General features: G+C 35.3%; 2 protein-coding genes across 2 annotated transcripts; both read left to right on the forward strand.

Annotated features, from left to right (window-relative positions):
• Positions 1 to 29: 29 nt before the first annotated feature.
• LOC129796423 (protein crooked neck) lies at positions 30 to 2,479 on the forward strand. Its single transcript, XM_055838336.1, has 4 exons — positions 30 to 170; positions 312 to 1,301; positions 1,359 to 1,523; positions 1,612 to 2,479. Exons 1-4 carry the CDS (start codon positions 135 to 137, stop codon positions 2,416 to 2,418), a joined length of 1,998 nt encoding a protein of 665 aa, XP_055694311.1. The 5' UTR covers positions 30 to 134; the 3' UTR covers positions 2,419 to 2,479.
• Positions 2,480 to 13,773: 11,294 nt separating this feature from the next.
• On the forward strand, positions 13,774 to 15,579 carry LOC129796424 (uncharacterized). Its single transcript, XM_055838337.1, has 2 exons — positions 13,774 to 14,034; positions 14,135 to 15,579. Exon 2 carries the CDS (start codon positions 14,141 to 14,143, stop codon positions 14,732 to 14,734), a length of 594 nt encoding a protein of 197 aa, XP_055694312.1. The 5' UTR covers positions 13,774 to 14,034; positions 14,135 to 14,140; the 3' UTR covers positions 14,735 to 15,579.
• Positions 15,580 to 15,717: the final 138 nt, after the last annotated feature.

Genomic DNA, 15,717 nt, shown 5'->3' on the forward strand with positions numbered 1-15,717 from the left:
ATAAAACACAAAATTATTATTTATCTACCGCCAGTACTAAAACGAGAAAAGAGAAAGTTTGACTGATTTGCAGTGTTTTGTTTTTGTTTTCCTTTTTACAGGATCTTACTCAATAAATTTTAGTAACTTTCAAGATGGATAAGTTCCAGAAGATGCCAAAGATTGCAAAGGTACGTGGAAAACCATCAAATTCCCTCCTAAATGTCCGAAAAATCACAAAATATTCAGAGTTAACCTCTAAACGTTTCGTACTAATAAAAATATCCGTGTGGGAGACTTTTGTAACATTTGGGGCGCTTCTCCATTTGCAGGTGAAGAATAAAGCTCCGGCGGAGGTACAAATAACCGCCGAGCAGCTTCTGCGGGAGGCAAAAGAGCGAGATTTGGAGATCCTGCCACCCCCACCGAAGCAGAAGATCTCCGATCCGACCGAATTGAAGGACTACCAGCAGCGCAAGAGGAAGTTCTTTGAGGATAATTTGCGGAAGAATCGCATGGTGGTTAGCAATTGGATCAAGTATGCGCAGTGGGAGGAGTCACAGAAGGAGATTCAGCGTGCCCGATCAATCTGGGAGCGTGCCATTGACAATGATCACATGAATATTACAATTTGGCTAAAATACGCGGAGATGGAGATGAAGAATAGGCAGGTGAATCATGCGAGGAATCTGTGGAATCGTGCTGTGACCATCTTGCCACGAGTCAATCAGTTTTGGTACAAATACCTCTACATGGAGGAGATGCTGGAGAACATTGAGGGGGCACGGCATGTCTTTGAGCGTTGGATGGAGTGGCAACCGGAGGAGCAGGCATGGTTGACGTACATTAAGTTCGAGTTGCGCTACAAGGAAGTGGAGAAGGCACGGGGGGTGTTTGAGCGCTTCGTTATGGTGCATCCGGAAGTGAAGAATTGGATTAAATTTGCCAATTTTGAGGAGAATAATGGGTTCACAGCGAATGCCCGGGCTGTGTATGAGCGTGCTGTGGAATTCTTCGGGCAGGAATACATGAGTGAGAAGCTCTTCCTGGCCTTTGCACGTTTCGAGGAGAATCGCAAGGAGCACGCTCGTGCACGGGCAATCTACAAGTATGCCCTGGATAATCTCCCACAGAGTAGCTGCAAGGACATCTATCGTGCCTATACGATTCACGAGAAAAAGTTTGGGGATCGTGTTGACATTGAGAATGCCATCATTTCCAAGCGGAAGCTCCAGTATGAGCAGGAATTGAGTGAGAATCCCACAAATTATGACATTTGGTTTGACTACATTCGCCTCCTGGAGAACAATGAGGACGAGAAGGTAAAGAGAATAGAAAAAAATCAAACATTTGTCTGATTTTTTTTATTCTATTTGCAGATTATTCGTGAAACGTACGAAAGGGCAATTGCCAACATCCCACCGACGCAGGAAAAGAGTTTCTGGAGGCGCTACATCTACCTGTGGATCAACTATGCTCTGTACGAGGAGATGAAAGCACAGGATGAGGAGAGAACGCGTGAAATCTACAGAACATGCCTTCAGGTGAGTTCTCGTCCAGTTCTATCGAACTTTTCCCTTTCCTCCGTATTTTTAAACGAAAGATTAATGAAAAATTTGATTTTCCTTTCAGGTTATTCCACATAAAAAATTTACCTTTAGCAAAATTTGGATTCTCTACGCGCAATTTGAGATTCGCTGCAAAAATCTCAAGACAGCACGTAAATTCCTGGGGATGGCCATAGGGATGTGCCCACGTGATAAGATCTTCCGGCAGTACATTGAGTTGGAGATTCAGTTGCGTGATTTCGATCGATGTCGGATAATTTATCAGAAATTCCTCGAAAATAGCCCCGAGAATTGCACAACGTGGATTAAATTTGCCGAATTGGAGACCCTTCTGGGGGATTTAGCGCGTGTTCGAGCTATCTTTGAATTGGCCCTGCAGCAACCACGCTTGGATATGCCTGAGCTCCTGTGGAAGGCGTACATTGACTTTGAGATCACTCACGGGGAGGATGAGATGGTGAAAACGCTCTATGAGCGTCTCCTTGAGAAGACAGTTCACTTCAAAGTGTGGATTTCCTATGCGAAATTCCTCATAAAGATCGGCAATGATCCCGGGAATGTCCGGAAGATCTTCGATAGGGCCAATGCATCCCTCCGGAGCGCCGGTGACAATGATTCACGCGTCCTGCTACTTGAGGCGTGGCGGGATTTCGAGAAGGAGCACGGGAATGCAGAGTCTCAAGCACAGATTATGGAGAAGATGCCACGATGTGTCAAAGTGCGGCAGAAGGTTGTCACAGAGGCGGGGCACGAACGATGGCAGGAAGTTTTCAACTACATCTTCCCCGAGGATGACAACTACCGTCCCAACAGTAAACTCCTGTCAGCAGCGAAGAATTGGAAGAAGAACAAAGAAGTCGATGGCACGTGATTTCCTCAAAAGAAAGCATAATTTGGGTAAGGAGAATAAAAAAAGATTCATTTAATACGAATTTTCTTGATTTTTTCAATGAATTCTTCAAACATTTTTTTTAATGGAAAAAAATGACGTAGAAAGCAGAGATTAGTTAAAAGATAGGATCCGGAAGCATCAGGAATGTTTCTTGGTAGCCCCTTGAAATTTGTTAGGCCTCAAGAAAAATATTGAAACAAATGAAAATTCCATCAGATTCTCAAAATCAATGAAATGCACAATTTTGTCTGCAGCAGGTGCTTTATTATTCACTCTTTTGTGCAAATTTGATTAAACATATTAATATTCGAATAAGGAATAGTGGTGTGATCCATGAGATCTTTATGGGATTATAAAGGCATACACTCATCGTAAACGCCGAGAAGAATCAAAAAGGCTTCAATGCATCCATCGGGTACATCAATTACCCCGCAGCAGCAATCGTAGGCTTTTTTGCATGCTTCGCAAACTTTGAGAGGAGGATCAGCCAATTCCTCTAAGGGATCGCAGAGGGGATCCAAGAGAAGTACATGGAAAGGGCAAAAACTGCTATCACCGTTTGCATTGGCCAGTACTACAAACGATGCCACCACAAGGAAGATTGCTGTGAAGGTCTTCATGATTGCCCCTGAAGATGTCTCTTGTTGATCTTTCTCTTCCTTTGTAGGTCTAAAACTGCTGCTTGAGCTGCTTAACAGTTGCTGGATAACTGATGTCCAAATCAGTGAATTTTCTTATGTTTTATACTCTTTTCCAGCGGAAGTGCATGATGGTGGATGATATAAATGACTCCTGTTGGAATTTTCCTTTTCCCTATCACCCCAGACAACAAAAGGAAATTTTCTTTTAGCTGCATCATTAATTTTTGAAGTAGAAAAGATTTAATTTTTCATTTGTATTTTTGCTATCACTGAATTTCCGTTCAGTCTGATGTCATAAGAATTTTCCACATCATTAAATTTTATAGGCGTAAGCTGAGAAAGGAAATTCTTCAGACAACATGTTCTCTTATTATTAGCAGTGTGTATTAGTTGAGCTTAATTACCTGAAACTAATGCAAAAATATATTTCCAAAAATTTACAAAAAAAGTCCAAAACAAAAATTTCTTAAGGATTAAGAGAGGCTTAAGATTTGTTAAACCAGTCTCAAGTTTTTTAAGCTAGGCCTAACTTTTTTGTGGTGGTTCTTTCAGACCCTTTCAGACACAGCGCGAGAAGCGCTAAAGGCAAAAACAAAAAAAAAAGAATAATATATTTTTTTCTTTTTACGATATGATATAGCTGATTTCAAGACCTTTCAAACAAACAAAAAAAGAAAAACTTCAGAAATATCTTAACAAAAATCACATTTTTCCACTTTTCTCAGCCCCAGAATGGAAATTTAAAATTCTGGTACATCAAAATCTGCATTGGTATTTCCTCTTTCATTTGCTTTTTATCCCATCAAAATCCATCCAGTAGATCCGGAGAAAAACCTACCTTTGTGTTTTAGGGTAGTTCTGTGAAACTGTCGGAAAATCTAAAGATGGCGTCGCACCTAAGATGGCAAAAAGTGATTTTCTTACTCTTAAAAAATTAGGCTACAAATGTAACCAACATCGCAAAGGCAAGTTTAAGAAAAACTCCAAGAAAAATGAAAACATTAAAAGTATGTCAATTCCAATAGTTTGCCCAAGAGACCCCCCTTAAGCGAGTTCCTTCCAGGGAATACAATAATGGAATTTATAAGTTTATCGAAAAAGTTCTGGTTAGATTAGATTTATGACGAGATGACGGACGCATTTCTAGGGAAAAGTTGAAAGCCCAAGATGGCTGAATTAAACCAAAAACGACGAAGAAAAAGTCAAAAATTTTCTTTGCTGGTGCTTTATTCACTCTAAAACATTTTGTGCTAAAAAGGATAAGGTTGAAACTAATGTTGACGCAAATTTACCTACTTGCGACTCAGAAAAAGACTAATCGTGACTCAAGTGTCTTTTCGCGACTCAATTTTTGCCTAATGTAGACTCAGTCTTTACCTAATGTAGACTCAGTCTTTGCCTAATGTAGACTCAGTCTTTGCCTAAAGATGACTCAGTTTTTATCTACTGTTGACTCAGTCTTTGCCTAATGGTGACTCAATTTCTTACTTATCTGTACTATAAAATGCCTAATGTAGCCGCGAGTTTTAACTTAAGGGCACGTTAAAAAAATAAGACAACGAATATTTTAAGCGAGCAGAATCTTATTAGTGGAATCTTGATCTATTAAAGAAAGTATTTTTATTTGTTTGTGGTACATTAATTCCTCCGCAACGGCTGGGCCAATCTCGATGAAATTTGGTATGGGGGTAGAGGGGACAATACGAGTTGCAAGCGCTATATGGGATTTAATGATCACATCCGAATCGCTTAATTATATACATACATCAATTCTCTTTTTTTAAGAAAATTTTATTGTGAATAATATATTTGTATAATACATATTGATTGAGTTAAAAATTTTTAAGCTCAATCAGAAATGAATAAAGGGAGTTGGTGATATGATTTATGAATTACAGCCGACGGCATTCCCTCTTTGTATTGATTTGGTAGGTAATTGTACAAATATACAAAAAGGTCTGGAGACAATCTTGAAGTATAGGTAAGGTGATGCAATATTGCACTCTGCCAGGGTTATGGAGTGTTATTCCACGAAAATGGAAAAATAAAATGAGGAACTTTAATAAAATAAATATGTGATGTACCTAAAGGAACGAATAATTGGAACACTTTCAGCCTAATAATTGATTTGACAAATATTATAGGTATTAATTTTATTAATTAATATTTTTTTTCAGTTATAAGTCAATCATAATGCGTTTTAAATAAAAAATTCATACTTTTTTGCGAAGTTTTGAGTTTTGCGCTCTAAATGTTGTGTGAAATTGATAAGTGGCAATAAGTCCCTTAGAAGTCCAATCGTTCTCTTAATAATTTTTTATTCTTATCAAACTTGGTCTTTTTTGGTTAATATAATGTGTTCCTATTTATTAAAGTATTTTTCCATGGAAAATGAATTTTGAATATATCTTTATATTTATAGGGGAGAGCGGGGTTAAAAAAGTCACTTAAGGGTTTAGAAAAAGCTCAAAATATCATATTTCCCAAACAGATAAAGCGAAATGTATAGCTCATTTCTTTAGGAAATTTACTGCACTACAACTCTTTCTCAGATCATTTTGTTCTATCTAGCTAGGAAATATGATATTTTAGGCTTTTTCTAAACCCTTAAGTGACTTTATTAGCCCCGCCCTCCCCTACCTAAATTTACATATATAGTTCGAATATTACAATGTAGAGCACTGAAGTGTTCAAGGAGAACAAAAATGTGAAATAGTTTTGGGGGTTTAGATTTGGAAATTCCGACCATTAGTCTGGTAAATGGTGCCAGATATCCTTTTGCAGTTTGAGACAGGGAAAAAAGGTTTGAAAATCTTTTCAAAGGTTAAATTTACCTGAAAATAAGGCAGAACACTTTGTATGTCATTACATATCGACGCTCCCGAAGATTATGAACCATACTCCTGTATGTGTTAAAAGATATGAATATGGTACATAATCTTCGGGCACGTCGATATATTTTGTATGTATTACATATCTACATAGAAACTATTATTTACAAGTTCCATCTCTTTATACCAAGCTGACAGTGGAGTTTTTCTTCTTCCATGCCCCCTCGGCTCATCTTGATGCTGTACTTTTTGGTGTCGTGTCATTTGAGGAGGTGTCATTCGGGTACCTGCAAAAATTCGTATACTATGGGGAAGTGTAGGGTCAAAAAGAAATCGCAGGTAGGCAGTCCCTCAGGACCGAGTCTTTTGAGTAACTAAAGATTTTCACACAGTGTCTTTTGGGGAAGTATGGGTTAGGGATTAATGTCCCAAGTAGCAACTCATTATTAAGTACTTAAGCAAAGTCATTAAGAAATGTTATAAATTCAATTCTTTTTTTAATTTTTCGGTTATTATCTCACACAGATCTGTAGGATTTTTTTTAATCTTCGCGAAATCTGTTAAAAAATAAAGTCAATTCTCAAAAAAAATTCTTAATATTTCATACAAAAAATTGTGAAATTTTTCCTTCAATCAAACTCATCTCTTTTTTCGGAAATAATTTCTTTGTGTCAAAAAATTTTTAGTTGCACATTTTTAAACTTTGAATTTTTCAACATCAATCATGTTTAGTGTTAGAAATTTTGTTCAGCGAGAAAAGTCGGAAAATATTTGAAAAGTGGTACCTACCTTTAAATAAATTTAAGAATGAAAACAACTGAATTCAGTAAAAAATATCACAATTTTAATTTTGAGAAAATTTTCAGGAATTTTTGAATAGCACGATCAATAAAAAAATTAATTCATAACATTGAATTTATTGTGATTAGAGTCCCGGTGACATTATTTTAATATTAACAATAAAATGTTTATTTTATTAATATAAAAAACATCACAGCTAAAAAAAGTTAAAATATTTCTCGGGAATCGGTCGAGATTGATCGAGATTCGAGAAATTCCTAATACATTTTGTTTAACAAAATGTGACTTTTATTCACAAAATAGAGGTTACTAGTCAACTCGAGCCCCCAATCACGTGTGAACAAACTCCATTTTAAGATATAAAATGGTGGCGTAAATTAGTAGGGGGGTGAATAGTAAGGTACCCCGAAAAATGTTTAAAATAAAAAGTTCCCGTTATCTGACCTTCAGCAGGTAGAAAATCGGAAAATATCAATTTTTCTGTGGGGGCGCTATGAAGGGGGGGGGGGGTGGGGCGGAATCCCATATAGCGCTTGCAACTCGTATTGACCCCTCTACCCCCATACTAAATTTCATCGAGATTGGCCCAGCCGTTGCGGAGGAATTAATGTACCACAATCAAACAAAAGGACTTTCTTTAATAGATCAAGATTCCACTAATAAGATTCTGCTCGCTTAAAATATTCGTTGTCTTATTTTTTTTTTAACGTGCCCTTAAGTTAAAACTCGCGGCTACATTAGGCATTTTATAGTACAGATAAGTAAGAAATTGAGTCACCATTAGGCAAAGACTGAGTCAACAGTAGATAAAAACTGAGTCATCTTTAGGCAAAGACTGAGTCTACATTAGGCAAAGACTGAGTCTACATTAGGTAAAGACTGAGTCTACATTAGGCAAAAATTGAGTCGCGAAAAGACACTTGAGTCACGATTAGTCTTTTTCTGAGTCGCAATTAGATGGAGCCAAAAGGATAATGATATGTTTATAAAGTATAATTTAATTGAGAAGATCGCATAGCCGTAGTTGTTGAGCGCCCTTAAAAGTTTCTCCATTGTGATGATAATTGCGGAGACACAAATTCTTCTTCTAAGGAAGGATAGACAAACATAACAACACATCAAATATTGCAGACATACAACCTAAATCCAGAATAGAATTGCAGCAGCAATCATAGGCATCTTGACAAGAGGGTTTCAATTCACTCGAATTCGGGTCCCCGCAAATACAAAACAGAATTGGTTCAAAAAGACAACTACTGCCATTTGCATTGGCCACGGCCACCAGAGATGCCACCACGAGGAAGATTGCTGTGAAGGTCTTCATGATTGCCCCTGAAGATGTCTCTTGTTGATCTTTCTCTTCCTTTGTAGGTCTAAAACTGCTGCTTGAGCTGCTTAACAGTTGCTGGATAACTGATGTCCAAATCAGTGAATTTTCTTGTGTTTTATACTCTTTTTCCAGCGGAAGTACATGATGGGAGACGATCTAAATGACTCCTGCATGGAATTTTCCTTTCCCTATCACTCCAGACAACAAAAGAAAATTTTCTTTTAGCTGCATCATTAATTTTATAAGCAGAAAAATTTAATTTTTCGTTTGTATTTTTGCTATCACCGAATTTCCGTTCAGTGGCTCAGAACAGACGGCCGTGGCTTTTGGTTGACGTCTTCGCGATGCAACTTTTTGGATGCGACTTTTTTGCGCAGACATAACCTCAAAGCAACTTTTTTGTGTGCAAAAAAGTGAGAAATACGGGAAAAAATGCATTGCAGTGCCCCCGGGGGGCTTCCCGTATGCTGTTATAGCATTTTCCAGGCGGAAATTTGCACAATTCTGTTTTTTACCACAACAATATTTCGATGCGACTTTTTTGACACTTGGATGCGACTTTTTCGATGTGACTTTTTTGGATGTGACTTTTTTGATGCAACTTTTTTTGACACTTGGATGCGACTTTTTCGATGTAACTTTTTTGGATGTGACTTTTTTGATGCAACTTTTTTGGGTGTGACTTTTTTGATGCAACTTTTTTTGACACTTGGATGCGACTTTTTCGATGTAACTTTTTTGGATGTGACTTTTTGGGTGTGACTTTTTTTATGCAACTTTTTTGGGTGTGACTTTTTCGAGGAAACTTTTTTCACTTTTTTTTGAACAAAAAAAGTTTCCTCGAAAAAGTCACACCCAAAAAAGTTGCATCAAAAAAGTCACACCCAAAAAAGTCACACCCAAAAAGTCACATCCAAAAAAGTTACATCGAAAAAGTCGCATCGAAATATTGTTGTGGTAAAAAACAGAATTGTGCAAATTTCCGCCTGGAAAATACTATAACAGCATACGGGAAGCCCCCCAGGGGCACTGCAATGCATTTTTTCCCGTATTTCTCACTTTTTTGCACACAAAAAAGTTGCTTTGAGGTTATGTCTGCGCAAAAAAGTCGCATCCAAAAAGTTGCATCGCGAAGACGTCAACCAAAAGCCACGGCCGTCTGTTCTGAGCCAGTCTGATGTCATAAGAATTTTCCACATCATTAAATTTTATAGGCGTAAGCTGAGAAAGGAAATTCTTCAGACAACATGTTCTCTTATTATTAGCAGTGTGTATTAGTTGAGCTTAATTACCTGAAACTAATGCAAAAATATATTTCCAAAATTTACAAAAAAAAGTCCAACAAAAATTTCTTAAGGATTAAGAGAGGCTTAAGATTTGTTAAACCATTTTTAATTTTTTAAACTAACTTTTTCTAAGGTCAGACTGAAATGAATTTTTGTATGATTTTTACGAATTTCACGATCTGAAGACGACCAAAATATGCATTTGGCCATTTTTGTAAAGCAAATTTGTAAGAATCATTTAAAAATTGGATTCAACTCGATTTAGTTTGACCTAATATTAAAAGCTGAATAGCTTTACAGGACAGAAGCTTGAAAAATAAAAGTATAGCTTAAAAAATTACTATCTAACATATAAAATTTAAGCCTCACCTCATGAAACTTAGACCTAGCTTAAAAAAAACTTAGATGAAATTAAAGTGTGACTTTAAGAAATTAAGGACTAGTTTTGAGTGATATAGCTTAACTTTAATAATGTTAAGACTTGTTTTAAAAATTTATGCTTATCCTAAAAAGTTAGGCCTAGCTTTAAAAATAAAAGTCTAGCCTAAAAAAATATAAAGTTTGATCTTAAGAAGCTGAGGTTTAGCTTAAAAACTTAGGCCTAACTTGAAAATACAACTAAAGTCTAAGCTTATTAAGCTTAAGAAGCTTAAGAAGCTAAAGACTAAGGGTGAAATTCACTAGTCAGGCAGTCTTAAGTTTTGTTAAGAATTTAGAAAACTTAAGAAAATTTAAGAAAACTTCAGATATTTTAAGAATTAGGCGAAATGTATATTTTTTAACATAAATTTTACAAAATAGAGCTTGGTCTTAATAAAGATAAGACTAGTTTAAAAAACTAATACCTTGTTTGAAAAATTTAAGCTTAGTTTAAAAACTTCGAACTAACTGAAAAACTGAAGCTTGATTTAAGAAACCTTGTAGATTTTACAAGTTATTAAGTCTTGGCTAAAAAACCTAAAGTTTAGCTTTAGAAAATTAAGTCGGTCTTAATGCTAATTTCATCCTTTCATTTCATTCTAATCTCTATCAACATGTCTCAAGAATAAAATTTTTACATTAGTTACAAGCAATTGATCCCATCTGATATGTTCTGTTAATGAAACAAGAAGTTGTCTGAAGAATTTCCTTTCTCGGTTTGCGTCTATTAAATTTAATGATGCGAAAACTAAATATGAACAAAATTTTCTGTTGTCGTGTCGCCTGATCCAACGGATATCCGGTGATAGCAAAAATACAAACGAAAAATTAAGTCTTTTTTGCTTCAAAACTTAATGATGCGGCTAAAAGAAAATTTTCTTTTGTTGTCTGGGTGATAGGGAAAGGAAAATTCCAACAGGAGTCACTTAGATCGTCAGAAAAAGAGTATAAAACACAAGAAAATTCACCCGTTTGGACATCAGTTATCCAGCAATACTGTTAAGCAGCTCAAGCAGCAATTTTAGACCTACAAAGGAAGAGAAAGATCAACAAGAGACATCTTCAGGGGCAATCATGAAGACCTTCACAGCAATCTTCCTCGTGGTGGCATCCCTGGTGGTCGTGGCCAATGCAAATGGCAGTAGTTGTCTTTTTGATCCACTTCTGAATTGTCTTTGCACACCCGCAGCTATACTCAGTATTGCTGATTTGGGCACCGCTTGTGACAAACTCCACGAATGCTGCTGCGATAGTGCTGTTCCAGGTTCAGGATGCCTAACTGCAATACTTGGTGTGCTTACACTGTTGCCTGCAACTCCTTAGAGAAAGAGTCGCTGTCTTTTCAATAAAATTATTCTTTAACCTCATTATCCTTTTTAGCACAAAATGTTTTAGAGTGAATAAAGCCAGCAAAGAAAATTTTTGGTTTTTCTTCGTCGTTTTTGGGTTATTGCAGTTTCATATTGGTTGTTAATCCTTTAAGGTCCGCGATCAATCTAGCGAGTTGATTGAACTAAAAATAATTTTTGGGGGTTCCTTTCTCAAATAATACATTTTTGGCAAAAAATCTAAACTCAAAAATTATTAGTTTTTCGTCCTTCCTAATCCTGTGAGTCCTTGGGGTTGTCTTTTTGTGGTTATAAAATTATCAGGGATTGTAAAGACATAGTTTTGTACTAATTTGGACTCAATATTCATAAAATAAATACAGTATACAAAATGAAACATTTTTAAAATCGAGCCTTTGGGTCAGCGTATGACCTTAAGGGTTAAATTTCTATTCCAGAATCTTCATCAACGTATTTTAAATTCTCGTAATATTTTATCGATGTTATCAAATGATTTCTTGATTTCTTTATTTTCACATCTTCTTAATTTTTCTTACAAAGTCAACAAATTTCCTTCTTATCCAAAATCGCCCTTAAACTTTGTGCAAAGTAGGAATTTTCTGTTTCTTCTGCCAAAAGAATCTCACTGAGTTGTGTCCCATTGGCAAAAATCTCTTCAATCCAAGAAGAATTCTTCTGGCATACCATATAGAAGGCATTAAAGAACTCAACAGTTCTAGAGCTAGTAGGTCGTTCTGTGTAGATTTCAAACATAAATAGAAAAATATTTTTTTTATCTTCATCCTTAATTAGGAAAAGCTTTCTCATCTCTGCAACTGTTAGGGTATTGATGAGAAATTTGAAGAGTTTCGTTTTCCTGTAGAGTACATAATCATGGAGGGGGATTCTTTCAACAAAATCCCCATGATTCATTGCAGAAATGTACGCTAGTTGAGTTTCAGGATCTGATCTCTTTTCCTCGTAGAAATCAATGAGAATGTCCTCAAATATACTTCTCCGCACACCACAGAGTGCATGGAAAATGTTGCAACCCCATTTGTCTTGAATATTGAAGATTTTCCACCCAAAAGCCCCAAGGGTGGCTTTAAACATTCCCGGAAGATGATCAAGTTGAATAAGGAGGTGAAGAGGAGTTTCTCCATAGGAATTTCGCGCCTTCATGGCTGTTTCCACGTGACTCAGATCCCGTCTGCATTTGCAAAATTCACCAAAAGCTCCCAAAATTGCCGGAGTGTAGAAATTCTTTGCCAAATGATGGAGGAAATTGTTCAATTTCCTATCTGGTAAATGGACAAATGTCCTGGACAGAAATCCACCAACAAGCAATTTTACCGAAGCTCCTCTCAATTTTTTCGCAATAAAATTACAAAAGAAATGTTTTTGTGGTGCTAATTCAAAAGCTTGTTCGCCGTTTTGATTTGTTTTTAGAAGAAAATTACAGAGATTTTCTTCTCTTAGGCTTTGTATGCATAAATTGAGGAAATACTTATAAATTCCATTGAAGTTTTGACTGATAAAATGGAGCAGGTTGGAACCGTTTGTATCTTCGAGATATAGAAGTTCTAATAAATTTTCACTTGAGAAGCTCTTAAGTAAATCTTTAACATTTTCATCATCAGATGGGTTTTTGAAACTTCCTCTAAGAGTTTTATAAGCTTCCAGGACTTTATGATTTATTAAATCATCGTTTTGTGCTTTTAAATTAATTGAAGAAGACAGTTTCATCGGAAGCTGCGATGCGCTTTGTTTTGTTACAAATTATGCTAAAATTTAAAGATTTATATGCTCCTGTGCTACGTTGCTGATTTCCTCTGAAACATAGATATAGATACATATTGGAATTTTACGTTTTTCTGATCAAATAAATCATTTTTCCAAACAATTGAAAAACCTTTCTGATCAAATTAACACTTCCTGATCAAATAAAATGTTTTTCAGGACAACTGATAAACTCTTCTGATCAACAACACTTTGCGATCGAACTAAATATTCTCCTATTCAAATTATTTTAATGAAATAAAACTCTTCCTGATCCAATGAAACGCTTTTATGAACAAACTTTAGGCTTTCTTTATCAAATAAAACGTTTTTTCTGAACCAATTTTCAAACTTTTCTGATCAAATCAACGCTTCTGATAAACAAAAATTTCTGACGAAATTTTAGGCTTTTCTGATCAAATAGAACGTTCTTTTGATTAAATGAAATGTTTCCTGATCCTGAGCCTTTTTCTGACTAGAAGAATAATTTTCTGATTACCATATTAATCCTAAAAATGACGTTTTTTATTTCAAATAAAGAAATAATCGTCTATTTCACAATGTTGCCTGAAATAATAAATAAAATAAATTGATTTAAGCATTTTTTTATACTTTGAGCTTAATTTTATTTTATTATTTACTTACAAATTTAATGAAAAATATTCAGCAAAAAATATTTACAGATTATTTGCACTAATCACAGCTTAAATTGCTTTAAAAATTAATAAAAATAGAGCTTAAGAATAAGTGTTTTGACATCTCAATCCCACTCAACAACACAAAATATGAGTCAGAGTTTTGAGATAAAATTAATCGTTTTTATAGAAGAAAAAAAATGTTTAGAAAATTTTTGTATGGGAAATGATAAGAAAATGCGGGAGAGATTTTTATTTTATCCATTTTAATGTTTCAGTTGGTTCGTGGCGTCGATAGATGTTGATAAAGTGATTCAAAGAGGCTGATAAGTAATGAAATTTTGGTACATACTGAGATGCTTAGAAAGTACATAAATCATTAATGGATTGATTAGCCTCTGATTACGTCTTTCAAGTCAGCTGTCATAGAATTATCCAAGTTTATATTTATTAAAGCACCAAGCAAATAAGAATAAAATTTGTTTTGCTTGGGGACTGTGCAATAATTTCGAGGGCCCCTTCCGAGTGCCAAAAAAAATTAAAGGTAGGTCTAATGCATTTTGGGGGCATAAAAAATACAAATAATTGCCCCTTTATAATTATTTCTTTAATTAAAATAAAATTTCGGGAATTTCCTTCGGTAGTGCGGCATGGAAAATGAGCTAATGAATGCGTTGACAGAGCTGAATGGCCTCAAGAATCCCGAAAGTACCACAACAACCACATCTTCCTTCGTCCGTGACACGGGATTTGTCTTCTACACATCCGCCACTGAGGTGAGCAAATCCCATGGGCGGGTTGTGATGAGCCCCAAGTATGTGTCGAAAATCTACAGTAGTCCACGACGCTGCCCGGGTACGCCGCTCCGGGTGCGACCGTACACAGTGCCAGAGCGGCATCGGACGCGCAGTGAGAGCCTCGATCCAAATTCCGGGGACTATCAGGACACAATAACCATCGTAACGGACACCCTGAGTTCTTCCGTGTGCATGAGCAGCAGTGGGGCACATCCCACACCCACCAGCAGTACCATGATGGACACCTTCGATCCTGCCATGCAAACAATGGAGATTGCAGCGACAACAGGCGGTAGCAGCACCAGAAGGCTAGACAGCTGTAGACCGTTGAAGAAATCAAAATCCCTGGAGGATGTTCGTGTGGAGAATCTCGCGGGATCGCAACTTTCGCACGAAATGGAATTCGTGTCTAGTCGCATCCAGAAATTAAAAGTTCAGGAATACTAAGAAAGTGTTAAAAAAAACGGACAGAAATTTACATTATATCAATTCATCGATAAATATTTTGTATATAATATTAAAGAAAAAAAAAGATACCTTTTAGTTCTTTAGGTGAAAGTAAGAACAGAATGATTTGTAAAATATTCTTTTCTTTTGAGGTCCTTTTGTTTTCAAAATTGATTTTGAGAAATTATTTATTATTTTGTAGAGAATTGATTTCGAAAATAATAAGTATTCAGCCATCTAATAGGAAAAGAAATTAAGAAGCAGAAGATAAACACGTAAAATACATTTTTGTATTACAAATTAAATTTTAAAAAAAACCCAAAGTAATTTTTTGAGAAGTGTCTTTCTTGTTAAATTCTTGTGAAGTCTGATTTTATAATAAATTGTCTAGAAAATTCAATTCTCAACCAAGGTTATTGAAATTATTAAATGAAAAGTTCTAAAACTTTTCTCTTAACCGAATTCATTTGAATTTTATGAAGAATCGAAGCATTTTATGCTATTTTTATGCACTTCAAAGTCAACAAGAAAAAATGTCTGAGATTATGAGCAAATCTGGGTTAAAAAAAAATGTGAAACAAAATTTGTATTAAATACAGAGTCAAAATTTAGTCATTAAAAAATAAGAAAAATAAACAAAAAATCACAAATTCTTTGTAAAAAAAATTAAAATAATTGTTCAAATGAATACTTGTTCAGTTTTCAAAGAAAGAAAATTAATTCTAAGTTTTCTTTTAATATTGATTGCCTCCTTTGTTCTTCAAAATATTTTCTAAAATATTTAGGAAAGAACGTGATTTTAGGACAACAATATTTAAGAATAAAATTCATAGGAAAATTGACAAAATATTTCTTCAAAAGACTTTTTATTTTATGGTAATTAAGGTTTTTAAATTTACTTTCTGAAATCTTAATAAAACCCTTAAACTACTACAAAAAAACCTCGAAGATTAAATATTTGAAAGAAATATAAACCCACGATC

The sequence above is a fragment of the Lutzomyia longipalpis genome, chromosome 4, assembly GCF_024334085.1.
Source record: "Lutzomyia longipalpis isolate SR_M1_2022 chromosome 4, ASM2433408v1".
Classification (NCBI taxonomy): Eukaryota; Metazoa; Arthropoda; class Insecta; order Diptera; family Psychodidae; genus Lutzomyia; species Lutzomyia longipalpis.

Coding starts and splice junctions, on each gene's coding strand:
- LOC129796423 (XM_055838336.1), top strand. CDS start 135: ATGGATAAGTTCCAGAAGATGCCAAAGATTGCAAAG. Junction 171..311: donor AGATGCCAAAGATTGCAAAG/GTACGTGGAAAA, acceptor CTCCATTTGCAG/GTGAAGAATAAAGCTCCGGC. Junction 1,524..1,611: donor TCTACAGAACATGCCTTCAG/GTGAGTTCTCGT, acceptor TTTTCCTTTCAG/GTTATTCCACATAAAAAATT.
- LOC129796424 (XM_055838337.1), top strand. CDS start 14,141: ATGGAAAATGAGCTAATGAATGCGTTGACAGAGCTGAATGGCCTCAAG.